Genomic DNA, 16,158 nt, shown 5'->3' with positions numbered 1-16,158 from the left:
TAAAATTAAGAAATATATACATTTCCAATAATACATTTTATTTCTAAAAAATACATTAAAATGCAATAAATTCTATAAAGAAATAGTACTAAAAATTTACTATTTGGAAATTTCTCTTTTACTACTAATGATAAAACACACCACATCTTTCAATTAGCTATTGATTTTTAACAATATCCATTTTCCCTGAAATCATTTCACAAAACAAAAAATAGAACAGAAATATTTCCACTGTTTTCTCCCAAGGCATTAAATTCAACCCTCACCCTTAAATTTATTTTAATGATTATTGAAAGCTAAAAGGTGTTATGAAATCTGACTTAGTTTCACCAAGAAAGGACTTTGTAATGAACAGCAGGCAGACAACAGGACCTCAGAATGAGGATTGTGTGGGCATTGCCTTGTCTTTACTGTGAGACTTCAATGTGAATTCTGCACACACTTTTCTTCTCCTGAATTGACCTTATTAAAAAAAAAGATTCTTTAAAATAAAAATCAATCCAATTTAATCCAATATTCCTTTTTTTAAGGTTATGCCCAGAAAAAAAAACCCAAACAACTTTTTTTAAAACAATTTCCCTGAGCTTGTACATTAAGATGACACTACATTATTAACTCACATTTACTGAAAAATATACTCAAGGACATAGCTATTAACAGTTTTCCAAAGCAGCTGGATGCACTGGATCACCTAGTGCCCAAGGCACAGCAGACAAAATCAATATTGCAAAATCAAGGAATCTCTCTCCATCTCCCTTGGGTTCTCTACTTCTTAACTCAGCCCACAGTAATACCAGTGACTAATATTGTCAGTTCTACTTGAGATTCCCCGTGTATCAATGCTATTACAATATCAAGGAGTCACGATTGCAGACTCCTTCCTGAACTTCCAAGCTCTACAGGACTGGACGTATTGGACACCATTTCTTCCAAGGTTTTGCTCAGTTTTTCCTATGCCAGCAGAGTTGTTAGGCATTAAGCCTGGTAAGTGTTCAAAAGTTGTAATAGTAAAAAAAAAAAATCTACAAGTAAAACTCACAGTAGATCAGCACTCCTGGAAGTAAACAGGGAAAAGAAAGTCATGGCCCCTCAGTAAAGGAGGAACACTTTGCAGTTTGCCTAAAAGAGCTTAGCTCTGCGGAATTAAGACCACTTTCAAGTTAGAAACTTGTTATATGAACACTGCAGAGTGTAAAATAAAGTATTTCATATTTCTGTATAACAACACAGGTTTTATGTTTACTTCTATGAGAGGTTCTGAGCTGCATCCAAACAGAGTGTACACAGAAAAAGCACGTTTTTTTCTTTATTGCTGCATGATGTTTTTATTATTCTAAGACCCATGAAAATTAATAGTGCAATATACATTCATTTCACGTGAGATATTATATTGCCAAAATGAATACACCCCAAATAAAGTGTGATGCAGCCTCTGCCCAAGTGACTCAGTTACTGATGCTTTGAATCATAAAAGATATTTCAGATATTTTATATGAACTCTGTAATATATAGACAACATTGTAGAGAAAACCCTAAATATTCTATGTTACTACAACATACTACTAAAGTCAATGGCACACACATTCCATGAATTCCAAAAGATTTAAAGAGAAAAAGTCCACGGGAAAGATAACATTTGGACTATTACTCTGCAGCAAGGCGAAAACAGTTCTAAGTTTTTTGTGGACCACATCCTAAAGTGAAAGACAAAATAAATATCAATCAGACTGTGACCCAGGTCGAGCCTGATGAAAAGCACTCTGGTTGCATCGTGAATGCTCAAGACTCGCTGATTCTGAAATTGGCTTAAACCCAGGTCTCTGCTGCAGCACCATGTTTGCAACTTGGAAACTGAAATTTCAGAACTTTTCCAAACTGACAGAATGAAGGATTTTTTTAAAGACAGTTTTAGCTGTCTTGCCCTTTCCTACCATAATTTGACAATTTGCTTTTTCTCTTCTTATTTTTTTTTTTCTTTTTGGCTGTTCTAGAACTTCAGAGGTGTCACTACAGGATGTGCACTTTGAGGCAGCTCTGGTCCTACACTCTTGTTGATCTAATGGTCCATATGGATGTCACGTTATTTGACATTTAAGCTGACAGGCTGCAAAGTGTGGAAATTAACAAAATCTTCACAAATTATAGCAATTTGCTGTTTACAATTTTCTGTGAAAATTTTGAAATGAAGGTTGCCACTGCTATGCCAAATTTCAACCTGTTATGATGGGAAAGAGCTAAGGTGTTAAACCCCAAACATAACGCTTTATAAATGCTCACTAAAAATAATAGGCAATAAAACTGCACATTAAGTTACTGCAGTAAAATTTCTTATTAAAGAGTTGTTATTCTGCATGCAAAGTGAACTGCAGTCACCATTTCAACTATCCCTCTTTCAAAAAACAAAAGCAACAAGATCTAAATTGATTTTGAATTCCAAAACATTTTTTTTTTTGCAAAAATCGTAGTGTGGAAAGCTCTGAAAAGCTTTATATGATGTGCTTGTGTTTAAAACCACCTTAAACATGTTAGTGATGAGTCTCTAGAGTCACATGCTTTTCACTGCAGACAAAACCCATTTCGGAAAGTCTGTTAAAAATCAGTGTCTAAGGAGAAAAGGGTTTAATTTTGCAAATGTTCCACTATAATTTTAAAAATGCAAATTTATCCAAACCAAGCCCTTGTTTTAACACAGCACTAATCAAAATTGCTACCCCAGTGATGAATGATTTGTGGTTGCAGCATCCTCCTGCCAGTCCCAGATACCTCCAGTAGCCTCCCAAAGCTGCTCAGCAGAGATGTCCTGGAACACCTTCACAGTGAACATCTCTCCATCCAAGAACAAAAACATACATGAAATACTTTGCAATCATGCCAAAAAGGAGAGTAAATTAATGCTGAATTAGCTGTGGGTTTTTCTGCAAGGTGTGTATGCTCTTCCGCAAGAAAATAACTTTTAAATAGATAACTCCTTGTTTTAATCTATGCCTGAAATTAGACCCATGGTCATAGAATGGTTTGGGTTGGAAGGGACCTTAAAGATCAGATCTTACCAACCCCCCTGCCATAGGCAGGGACAGCTTCCACATGATCAGGTTGCTCAGGGACCCATCCAACCTTGCCTATGTCCTCATGGTTTGATAACACTGAGACTTTCCCAGAGAATTCTGCAACTTTCCGGTCTTTGCAAGGAACTAATTTTTACACTTGCCACATAAAATTTAAAACAAACTGTTACCAGCTCAGTTTCATGAAAAAGGTAAAAATATAATGAAATATTGCTAAAAGGTTTTCAAACTCCCTATTTTTACATCAAAATGTTCTCTTATTTTACAAGTCAGTGAACAAAGATTTGCCAGGTTGGAAAACGACTGCAAAAAGGAACAGTATCCTCTCATTTAGTCATACCCTCTTTAAGGCCATTTACACCAGGGAACAATCCCTTCAATAAGTATTTTTATTTAGCCCATTTTCCTCCTTCATATCCGTCTGCATTAGACTGAAGCACTGGTTGTTCATAGCTTGAGTCATCTCGTTTGTAGCTGCATTAATGATGCAGGAGTGCGGGATATAATGATCATGATGTATGTGCAGTGTAAACATCAAAGGAGATCCAGTTAAAGAACACAGGAAAAATACAAAAAAAAATTCTTTTGACCTTTGCTTCGACGTTACAGATGATCATGCTACTCATTTATAATTTACAGCCTGAAGCAACATGGGTCTCATTTCCCTTCTCAGCAAGAAAAAAAATAAAGAAACTCTTGAGTAGTGATACAGAAAACAGGGAAATACCATTAATGTGGCCCAGCTTTTGCAATCCAGGGCAATGTGCTGGAAGTATCCTGTCATTTTATTGTGTGAGATAATAATTTCATGTCCACAAGAAGGCACATTGAAAAGCTACAGGAATGCAGTGTGAAATTAGTAATACTTGATATTACATTTGCCAGCTTCACTGGGCATGGAACACTTTGTCTCCTCTCCGTTATCAGGTCACAACGTGAGCTAGAAATTTCATAGTCATTATTTAGATTATATTAGTAGCATATACCAGCAAAGCATGTTATGGTTATGAAACCATGGATAAAGCAAAATCATAAACAGGCATTTTTGGGGCAGAATGTGTCCACAAAGCAGCTGATGTAACTGCTGGGTGGCTGCTAAGCTCTTCGTTCACACATCTCTTTCCTTTTGCAAAAGCATCCATGTATTGGCAAAGATTTGTTTGTTTTTTCATGCTACTGTTCTATCTATGAGTAAGAATCAGCTTTGAGGAGTTAATGAGATTTGTCACTGCTCCTAAAGTTTATTTACACAGAACTAGAAAAGTTTATTACACAGAACTAAGCCAATATTATGCTATGTCTGTAAAAGCAGCCTCGTGCAGGAAAAGGAATGAAAGGGCCAAAAACAATCATTAAGTTCAGTTTCTTGCAGTTCTAAATGTCTATGGCACAACTGACTGGTTGAAGAGAACATCCTTTTCTCCTGACACCCTTAAGAGCTATAACAGACAACCAAGAGTCACTGTGCAGTGTGACACAAATTTAGAAGATAGAGGTTAATAGTGACTCAAATATCTCTCTATTAGCGGGAAATGTGTTAAATAAACACCCAGGAGGTCTTAGAAATTAAACTACAAAAGAACACAGAAAGATTGGAGGCTGGAGCCAGCCTGGAGCTAGGAGCAAACTACATCTGACCTCAGTCATGGCAATTTGACCACGCTTGATCATCCTGCTGCCTAGGAGAACATGGTGGTACCACATCACTGGTGCCACATCCAAAGCCCAGCTTTCATGTTTCAAAATCCAGGATAAAAATAATAAAAAGAAAAAAAAATACAAAAAATTGGTACAGTCAGCTCCCAAAGACCAAAAATACTCCTTAACATGCCTTACATCCACATGTGGATCTTCAGCTGAATTGACAGTTTAATTCCAGATCTAGAGGTATGTTCCTCCTTCACTGGGCTCCACACAGTGAAATATGGATAGAAAAAGTATCCGAGACTCAGGTCCTGAGCAGGAACATCTCCTAATGCTGCTGCACTCAGACAAAGGTCAGTCCCAGAAACCAAACTCATGAAAAGAGTTCAACACCCTCTCAAAACCATCTTACTCTCACCCAGATTTTCAAACACCTCTCCGCAAACTCTGAGCAGAGACCTGATCCCCAGGCTCAACAGCTGGGGCACAGTCCTCGCATTCAGCTCTGCATTAATTTTATTGCAGTTTTTTTCTAATTGCATTTTTTATATGTTTTAATTTAATTTTTATTGCATTAATTTTATTACAAGCACATGAGCATGACTCTGTTCCTTTGGATTCAATGCCAAAATTCAGAATAAATAGTAAGAAAGACACATACACACAACAACCAAGAAAACAGAAAAACCTGCTCATTGCTTCATGTGGCATATTTCTGGCTCACTGACTGGAGTTTGAGGAGAAGTTTTAATTTTCTTTGCTATCACAGACTTGTCTGATCATCAATAAAATATTTAGTCTTTCTATGCCTCAAGCCCTAATCTCTAGAAATTCAGGACTGCCCTAACTCTGCTGTGAGGGGTAAGAATAAATTTATTAAAATGTTTTCACATATTTAGTAATGAGTGTCACGTAAGAATGGAGAAAAAGATTTATTTGGAGCACCTTATACAGGATTTTTTGATATACGGATAAGGAAAGGGGATTTGGAGGTAAAGGTTGATGCCACTTGATTTTTTTCTCTCTTGTCAGCCTTTCACCAAATTATCCTCCAAGTGTCATAAGTTGTTTCCAGTGTTAAGTTTCTGATTGCTTCAGAATTTAATATTTTTCTTGCTCTATGTCACTTAACTGGCATTTCCAATAAGGAAAAAAAAAATTAAAAAATCTATTTTTTTTTGCATAATCCCACATGGTATTTTACAGCTGTGCTGAAACAAAACTGAGGCCCAAGTGGATGGACAATGTTATTCTGTTCCAACTCCATCCTCTCCACAGGTGGAGCACTTAAGTAGGGTCCTGCTCTGACCCAGTGCTCCCCTTCTGACAGTTCACTGGAAGGGAGAAAAACCATCTCAAACCAGGTTTGGCATTGTGATGAGGGGGTTTGGCAGTCAAAAAAAAAGAAAGAATAATTGGAAAGAAATTCTCAGTTTCATCACCAAAATCCCTAATTCAAAGATTCTAACCCCTGCTCTGTAGGGGAAATTTTTCATATACTGTGGAGCTGTCAGTTATGGAGTATATATATATATATATGTACCATAGTATATATCTATATGGGCTAGGATTTGCATGGAGGATTAAGGGAGTTAGCAGCTACCCCTGTTAGACTTTAGCAATATTTCAAACCTAACTCTCACTGTCTCCTTCAGAAAACCTTTCCAAGACTGCCAGAAGCTATATTTAAAGCCTTTCCCCCCTTCCTTATATCTATTTAGATATCCTTTATCCCAAATGGTAAGCTTGGACTTGTTTCATTATTCTCTTCTGTTCAGTGCCTGTTGTTAATTTTAAGTAGGATCTGTTGTTAGAATTTGAAAAGCTTTTGAAGCCCAGGTAATTATTAGCCTCAGACTTCTGTAGTTCTGGACTTGCACACAGTCTGCTGCCTTCCTTACCCTTTTCAACTCATTACAAATGTTTCCTAATTATTAAGCATATGTGACTTGTGAGAGGTGCCATACATTATTAATGGGCCAGTCTCTTAGAACTCAGTGGAAAAAATCAAAACTCCTTATGAAAAGTTGCTACTGTGAAAGTAGTAACTTTTCATATTTAATATCAATGAGGCTTTACTTTGTCAAAGGACCAAAGTAATATGATTGTATTAGAGGCTAATAGCATGACATTTTTCTTCTGTTAAGAGGCTTGCATTTTCAGTGCCATCTAAAGGGAGAAAATTTTTTCTCCTCTATTTTGAGACTTGTCTTTGTTAAAAAATAGCTAAATTCACTTTCTGCCTAGCAGCAAGTTTTAGCAGCAAAGACCCAAATCCTGAAAAACAGCCTCATAATTTAAACAATGGCACTTAACTATGTGACTGCAATGGATGAAATTAAGAAATCTCTAGATTTGAGTAATCCTCCTTTTTTGAAGAGTAGTTGGGCAGCTTTGAGCTCCCAGAGTGTCACTCATTGAGGTGGGAGATTTAACACAACTTTTGCCATAATTAGAGAGACTCTTGGGTGAAAAACCTGGGCATTTTGGTCAATCTAGTGCAAGGTGATTTACAGCTGACAGGTACTTGAAGACAGAGGGTACACAAGCTCCTCTTGGATTGATTTTTACTTTGTTAGTCTTTTAGGCTCGACACAAGTGGGAATACACCACTTTCAACACGTCCCTCCATTTTACCCCTCCAGGTCAAAACAAAAGGAGATTGAGTTCACTTTTGTAGAGGGAAACAAGTTGCTGTGATCAGGGCATGGGGAAGAGGAATGGCTGCAATGCTGCCAATCCAATCAGGGCCCCTCGGAGCCGCACAGAGCTCTCCACCAAACCTCCAAGGCACTTGGGATGAGGGATGATAATTTCATCTGCCATGATCAGGCAAAAGAAAGGTACGATCAAGCAGCAGACAAAGTGGGAGCCTAAATTAAATCCCAGGAAAAGATCTCACAAAAAAACAAACCCCCTCAGGCTAATGAAGTTGAATTAAAAACTGTTAAATCAGCTTACGAACAACTATTATCACAAAGTGCTCATATAACACTTTCACTGGTCAAATATCAGATATATGAAAAGGGGGAATTCAGCCAACAGTATGTTCTCACATTTAGTAAGGGGAAATTGAATATTCTGCCTAACACCAGAAATTAAAAATCAAGCAGAGAGCCAATTTACTCATAGAGATATTAATAAAGTTTTCAGTGATTTTTATAAAGTACTGAATAGTTCTTGATTATATTACAGTGATAAAAAAAAGCTCATATTACACATTCTTTAAGAATTCAATAATTTTTTTTCTAGGCTCTTTCAAATAGATTAAATTAAATAAGCGAAAACAACAATCCCTCCTAGAGCTACTTTTAAATGTGAATTCTGATTTAAAGGAGACTTGGATAGTTTTGATTACTATGATGCATTTACTGAACTATGCAGTCTACACAGTCCCTTGAATGAATCTTTCAGGGGGAGATATCTAGATATATTTCTAAATAATAAATGCATCTGACTGAAATATAATATAAAAATTTTAAGTTCTGGGAAGTTGAGCTTCCTCAGGTCTTTGTTGTTTTTGAATAGAGTAACCACAATATTAATGCAAGACCTTTATCGTACTAGAATCCTTATTAGCTAAAATGTAAGTTATCACCTCTGCTCTTTGCCTGAAACAAGAAACAATCAGCATTAGACTAGATTTTAGGGGTTTTTTTTATGTCAGTGGCTGGAACTAATTGAATTCAAAGTTTCAAGTGCCAGCAGATTTGCCACAGGATCCAGTAGTTGTGTTACAAAACATTTACTAACACTAAGTGATACTTGAGGAGAAAACAACTCAAATGGAGCTTTTCCAGTTGAAGATTAAGACATGAAATAATTAAGGGAGAACAGAAATAATCTTTCAGAGTTATTTTGAAGAGTCTCTCCCCAAAAAGATAAAATTTCATCCATTGCCAAAAAGCATAAGAAAAATGTGACATAGGAACCTTTCTTTACAGGGCTGTAGTTGCCCTAATTTTCAGTAGTAACTAAACTATCATTATTTTTGGCCCCAAAATAGATTTGACACGAAGCCAAATGTTTGAGGTACAACGTATGTCACATTTGACATGAAGTTCAACACTGTTTTCAGGAGCCCCCAACCTCCTTTCACTGCAGAAGCAGGTGAAAAATCATTGAATAAGGATATTTATATGGACTTATTCTCCTGTCATAAAATAACTATACCTGCAACATTGACCTTGAACACACACTGACTAAACCTCTCTGCATTTGCTCACAATGGGTTGCTAGAAAGTCATCTCAGAAAACAAAGGGATGCCGAAAAACTAGATTACAGTGGAGAATTATTGCCTTTTTGCTCAATAATCTGTACATAGCTAAAGAGATTAATACATAATTCTTCGCTTTGAGCTGCTGCTTTTCATACCATGGGAGAGAAAGAACCTAAAATTTTCCCAAAACAGTTGCACTGGTGGATTAGATCACCGAATTGATGTCATGCTGATTGAGAAACTAGGAGAAGGAAAGGGAAGAGAAGGATACATGTTGCTCCCAGCATTTCACTGGAAACCGCCCTTCAATCACTTGATGAGCACTATATGGCTGTAGCTGCCCTATAGTTTCCACACAGTGGAAGGCAGGAAGAAGCAACTTCCAGCAAGCACTAAAATGACTTCAGTGAAAAATAAGGAGTAGTCACTGTGACAGTAAAAATTTACTAGCAGCAACAAAGAGGTGTGAAAGCAAGCATTTCACAAATGAAAAGTGAGAAGAAGGATGGCTTAGAGAAAATGGGCAAGAATAAAAATATATGTCACGAAGGCCTCTGGGAAGCTCCTGATTCAAAGATGTGTGGAAATGGGTAAGAAGCAAAGGACAGCAGGCTGTGGATGTGCTTTGCTGGACTTTGCAAGAAGGGAGATGGCATGGGGGCAAAAAAAAAAATTCATCTGGCTTGCCCAAGCAATGGTTAAGATAAAATAGATTTGATTGAGGGAGACAAAGGAAAAGAAGAATATCACAGAATATATTAAGTTGAAAGGGACCCACAAGGATCATCAAGTCCAACTCTTAAGTGAATGTGAAGATGTCTGCCTTGGTGAGACCTTATTCTGGTTGAGGACTGGAAAGATGAAGGTTCAGCCAGGAGAAAGAGAGGGTAGGAGGACCACAAACTCCATGAACAAATAGAAACAAATAAGCGCAAGTTGTAAACCAAGCAAAAAAATGAAACACCACACACACACACATAATCCTACAGTGCACACACCCAGGATATCAACTTTGCAAGAAATAATGAGACAATTATTTCCTTAACCTGGGCAATGACCTTCCAATTACCTTTAAAAATGCTTATGGTTTGAATCAGATGCTGGCTGGTGCTATGAATCATAATATGAGCTGGATGTGTGATCCAGAGCTGCAACTAAAGCCAGAGAGGTATCCAGCTAGGACAGGGACACGAATAGCTCTGGGAGACATGCTGGGCAGGAAACCCCATCTGAACCTGTACCTGACAATTACAGGAATATTCTCCAGGGGACAGGAATGGGGAGGAAAAAAGGTAACTATTAATGGCACAAAGGCATAATGGCTATTGCTGGTGCTTTCAGCTCAGAGCAATTTCAAGGTACATAGTGATCTTGAAGCACAGTCTATAAGGAAAAATCCGAAACAATTCCCCACTCTGGTCTAATGAACTAATACAAAAGAGTGAGCATCTCATTTTTAACAGACACATGTAGACTACAGTTCTATCTGAGAATCCAAGGAGGAAAGCTTCGTAGAAAGTTCCAAAATTTTCTGAAGTAGAAAAAATGAAAAATGCTGAAAGTGAGTCAATATCTAGTAGGAAATCCCAGATGCAAAATTGCATTAGTTCCAGCACATTTCTGCACAGAGGTAAGCGAGCTCTTAGTGCAAACAGCAGAAGATTTACTTGAGGTACTTCACTGAAAATAAACTTTTCCCTTCATAAAAAGGAGAGGTTCTGTGAGGTGGATACAGAAACGTACAGATGAATAGATAAGAACAAGAGGAGAGATAATGCCTCTTTTTGTGACTTATTAAAAAAGCAGGTACAGAAGAGTTTTTTCCCATTTTCTTAAAGCTGTGTGACACCTGCATGAGTGTTGAATTTCTGGAACTTCCTTCAGCGGGAAGGAAATTAGTTCACTGCTTTGTCTTATTGGGAAAAATCAAGACACAGTAAAGTGCTTTCAATACTACCTGTCTCAAAGCAGAGAACTGAGGCACAAAGAGCAGGCAGCTAACAACACACGGCCTTTGAAGTGGGGGGAAAAATCACAGCAGCCATCCAGACTCCAAGGAGAGCCCCAGGATCTCTTCCTTGCTAGTTAAGGGGATGTAAGAGTTGCCCCCAGGCTACATTCACCTTTCCATCAGGCTAAGCCTGTTGGTTGCTTTCATGTGTTTGAGCAATTGTGTCTTACACCATCTGATGAGAAAAGCTGGAGGCAGCAGATGGGAAAGCACATCCACAAGGAACACAGGCACCTCCCTGCCATTTCCAGGGATGGGAGTGGGAAAGGGTCATGGCAGAGCACACAAAGTGGTGTATGTCCCATCAGTGTGGTCCAGGAGAGATGCATGGGAGCACACAGGGAATGAAAACAGTACATTTCTTTCACCCCCACTCCAGCTATCCTATAGATGATGCAGAGTTCACATACAGCACCTTTACACAGTCCCAGGAGTTAACAAGGAGGCCTACAGCTCCTCTCTAAAACACCTTAAAGTCTAACCAGGGCAAAGATGACAAAACAAAGAGGAAGACCTTCAGGGAGGAAAGCATGAGAAGGTTATTTTTAATGAGAAAAGAAGCAAGATTGCTTGAAGATACAGCTTAATTACAAGGGAGGATTTGAAGGGAGAGAGACAGAAAATGCTTGACAGAGAACAAGGAGACAATCATGGGAGCCACATAAAAGGATGTGCAGAGCTGAAGGAATAAGAATGGGAATAGATGATGTGAGTGCACATTAACCTCTCTCTTTCTTTTTCTTACAGAGACTCACTCCAAAGCTAAAAAATGCTCTTGGATATTTGCCACGCAGTTGGTGAATCCGAGAACACACCCCTGCAGGCCCATCATGGGTCTAGATTGGCCCAATAAATCACTTGTCCCAAGACAATGCAATTAAGCCTAATTAGCCGATAGCTTTATTCCTAAACAGTCTCTTCCCAAGGGAGGTTTTAACTTTTGGTTTCTAAATTAGCTCAAGGAGCTAAATTGCTCTCATCTCCTTGGCAAAGCAACAGTTCTTTTCTCTACCTTAGCACAGGATACTTCCTGCACTGGGGGGACACGTGTTGCACTGCACAGGTAATTTATCCCTACATTAGCCCACAGTTTAAGTCCACTAGGACCAGTGACAAAACCTCCTGGAAACAGCAGCATGTACACTTCCGTCTGTCGCCACTGACTTCCCCACCTGGCTGCATTCAGGAGTCTCTACATTGCTTCTCCAGATCCTCTCCCTGACCAGGACGAGGTGCTCTGTTCTGCCAAAGCTTTCAGCAGTGCTGAGATATTCAGAGGTGACAGACTCCAGGGTCAGCGAGAAATGGACCACCTTAGTCTGTTATCTCAATAAAGTCTGAGTAGAAGACTCAGTCTGAGTAAAGAAATTCTTGGCTGTGAGGGTGGTGAGGCCCTGGTACAGGTTGCCCAGAAAGGCTGTGGCTGCCCCATCCCTGGAAGTGTCCAAGGCCAGGTTGGATGGGGCTTGGAGCAACCTGGGCTAGTGGAAGGTATCCCTGCCCGTGGCAGGGGGTTTGGAGTGAGATGAGCTTTAAGGTCCCTTTCAACCTAAACCATTCTGTATTTCCATGATTCCTGGAAGCATTTTAAACAGGGGCAGCTTTAGTTCTTTCCAGTACAGTAGATATAAAACAGCCTTCCAAATCTTTTTACGACTGTCATTTGCTCCCAACTCACATTCCACCAAAGATACATTATTTGCAGCAGTTTCACAGAAGCTTCAGCTATTTATTTTGGGGATTATGTGACTCTAATTCAAAAGAGAGTAATGTGGTATCTCCTCAAAATCAAGAAAATCATTAAAGAAAAACTCAGCTGGAACTGCCAGCCCTGGAAGGTGTGGAGTAACCTCTTGCAAAACAGAGTTACTGGGCAGACAGGATCTGCACTAGAGCAGGATGGGGATCCAGATCACTTGGGAAAAATGGGAAGGGGAAGGTCTGTGAAGTAGCATATTTTTGTTTATCTCATTACAGGGTTAAAGTTCACATACCAAAAAGGCTATGCAAGTCTCTATAAAGAAGTAGCAGGAAGCTGTTTATGTTCTGGCATTTTCATTGGCATCAAGACAACAAACAGGAAGTGATCTAAGAGAGAGGGTTGATATCTCACCTCTGTCTATGAAGAAATTGGCTGAAGGTGCCTTGTGTTTCTCAAAGCCAGTATGAAATAGTTTTTTGCTTCTTGCTCTTTGAAACTTTTTTTTAAAAAAAAGTAAAAGTCAATGCATTTTTTGAACATCAACTACTTCCTGCACATGCAGCATTTCTTCACATCACACAAACTTTTCATTTTTAAACTCTACCTGCTGCTAGAGTGGGCTAAAGCTAAGTTTGATAAATCCTTTCATTTTAAACACTAAACTGTGTACAGTTTTCATTTAATCCTCTGCCAAGGCTTATCTATTATTCTTCTGACTGCTTTACATACATTTATTTCCCTTTCATCTCTTTAAATTGTGCCTTACTTTTCTTTCCTTTACTGTCTCAGGGCTCTGTGAGTTTTCCCCCTCCCATCCCTTAAGCCAGCTGACAGCAGAGCTGAAACCCCTGCACATCTACAGCTGCAAATACTCTGCTGTGACCCCTTGACTTCTCTTGCACCTTCTTCCCCAGCTGCTCACAAATATTCACGTTTCATTATAGCTAAATTGCTCGGTAATTCTAATTATCCTTCTTTTTATAAATGGAGAAATAGAGAGAGAAAAAAAAATTAAAAAATCAAAAAGGAAACTTTTCTGGAGCCCAAACAGCTAGACAAGCAAAATTTCAATATTAGTAGGTCACTTCAGTGCTCTCTGTGTCTTGGAAACTTCCCCTCTGCAACACTCATATGTAAACTTGGTGGCACAGGCTCAGCCTGCACTGACCCAACAGTTCCAGTAGTATTTCATAGCTCTGCTCTCTCCAGGTCATTTTTTTTTTTTTATTTGAAACCTTCCCATAAAGAAATCACTCTCACACAATTAGCCAGGAATATATTGCATTGTGATATATAGAGCAGGTATTAAAAAAGCTATTTGAGTATTAAAAGAGACTTCAAAAGAGGTGAGATCATGAGAGAATGGGGATATATCGAACCCATATATGTCAGATTGATTCAGTTTTACTGCTCTAAGGAGAAAGATCGGGGGACTAGCAAAGGACTACCCAACATACTTGGGTGATGTTAATTGGGATGGTTACAACATGTCCCTTTTAGACCCATGGCCTTTGCAGTGAATTAGAGAACTATCCCCAGCTAAGCCAAGGTGTTTGCAGGACACAAGGATGGCATCTGCAAAGATGCAAAACACGAAGGGGACACATAAGACTGTGTCGCCATCTGCCAGACATCAGATCTAAGGACAAAACCTTGCCCTTAGGTATAAATTCTTTCCCAAGTTAGTGAATTACCAGCTTTATAACTCTTGTAGAAAGCTTGCACACCCATGAAGAAGAAGAGTGGGACTGGTTTGCCTTTTGTCTGCTGAGACATGCCATGGTATTACTGATTTGTGCCAGGTTTGGGTTGTGGAGGTCTTGGCCATGACCTCAGTGGCAGCCCCAAGGCAGAAAGCAGTTCTGGGATGGCCTCAGGTACTGATGGCTATTAAATACTTTAGTAACTCTTCCTTGAGTTGCATTTTAAAAGAAACAGCAAATAAGTGTTTTGTTGCCGGGGGAGAAGGGTCTGGAGGGAGCGGCTGGAGGGGAACCCAGTTTCTTAAACTGGGTATAGGATAGGAGCATACTCACAAAATTAAGGGAATTTATACCAAAATACCTAAATTCCTTTGGTGATTGGCAGTAGCTGGGTTTGAGGGGTTTAAAATGAAAATTTTGGATTGAGCTGTTTAATTTTCAATAAGTACCTAAGGCCTGTTTGCCCCAGTCTCAGTCAGTAACAGGCAAACACCCTGGAACTGCCTCTCTGAATTATGGTCAGAACATACATTTTTCTATTAAGGCCCAATACATTATTTCCTTATAAAAATAACTACCTAGTCGATAGTTTGCAGAAAACATGAAGGATGAGACAAATTAAGGAAATCTATATAGGTGGGTAAAGTGACTTGCAGAATATTGGCTGTGAGTTAAAAACAATATTTCAGACATTTTAAATGACAAAAGGGTTTCAGCTGGATTGCAATTTAATTCCCTGCATTTGTGTGGGCTGAGATGCAAAGAAACAAGTGTTTGGTGCTTCTGTTTTTTGACTGAAGTTGTGTGGCCACTGGGTGTCATCCTTGATTCAGATGACAGCCAAAGACTTTGTTAGCTCCAGCAGACAGGCTGCAACTTCCCAAGCAGTTAAATTCCACTCTATTTGATTGTACAACATACACAAAATTGCTCTGCATTTAAATCAGCTATAAAATTGAATACTTTGACATAGACAAATTCTCCTTTGTCTCAGTGCCTTATTTGGAGACCTGAAATGACTGGTTGATGCGGGAAAGAAAGAGAAGTAATGCAACCAGGGCATAGGAACTACAAACAAATTTGATGAGTGATTATCAAATCTCAGGAAATATGAAATAACTATGATTAAATAATGCAGAGGGACTATGCAGGAAGGTTGGAATTATATCCTTAATTGGGCCCCAGGCTGAAAAAGCCTATTTCATATAGGTAATTGTGTTTAAGATATTCAGTAGCCAGATTCGGTACACAAATTAATGACTATGTATGAAGGAGCCAGTTCAGGAAAAACTAATTTAAACTCTTACCTACAATACGAAGCCAGTGCCCTCACAGAAGTTTCAAAATTTCATCAAGGAGGAAAAAAGACTCAAAGTCCTTGATATTTTATTCATTTGCCCTTTTGCTATCCTGCAATTTTTCACATTTTTTTCAACTATTCATCATCTTCCCAGTTCCCCAAAACCAGGATCCATGGGAACCACAGAACCAGGTGGGGCCATGGGAACAATGTGTGCACTGAACTAACAGGGAAGCATAAAACTTTCCAGAAGAAATATCCAGATATCCGGAATATTTTGCCAGTGTTCACGTATAAGGATCGAATCGGCTCACAACAGGTCGTATGTCATCCTAATGAGTTTTCTGCTATGGGTGACTGAGAAAAACTTATCAGTGTTATTCTGTTATCTCCTGAGAGTCTAGACAGTCTGAAACGAGCACAGTGCAGCGAAGCTGCTTATTATAATATTATTTGTCTCTGAAACCTGATTTAGTTTGCCTTCTTCAAGCTAAAATAAAAGGAAGTGCAAGC

The 16,158-nt window shown here is 38.8% G+C and overlaps 1 protein-coding gene across 8 annotated transcripts in view; it reads right to left on the bottom strand.

Annotated features, from left to right (window-relative positions):
• KYNU (kynureninase) overlaps positions 1-16,158 on the bottom strand; it is a 60,151-nt gene that overhangs the window by 6,822 nt on the left and 37,171 nt on the right. Inside the window, exon 11 of one of the 8 annotated variants that reach the window (XM_051810342.1) lies at positions 120-1,694. The exons of the other annotated variants lie outside the window; for them this stretch is intronic. Coding sequence (XP_051666302.1) covers positions 1,604-1,694 — 91 coding nt within the window. The 3' untranslated portion in view covers positions 120-1,603. Of the gene's footprint in view, positions 1-119; positions 1,695-16,158 lie in introns of those variants that run through there. 8 annotated transcript variants of the gene reach the window in all.

This window comes from Manacus candei, unplaced genomic scaffold, assembly GCF_025592945.1.
Source record: "Manacus candei isolate 608988 ecotype Guabito, Panama unplaced genomic scaffold, ASM2559294v1 h1tg000077l, whole genome shotgun sequence".
NCBI lineage: Eukaryota > Metazoa > Chordata > Aves > Passeriformes > Pipridae > Manacus > Manacus candei.
Note: the sequence above shows the minus strand (reverse complement) of the source record. Positions and strands in the feature narration are given on the sequence as shown.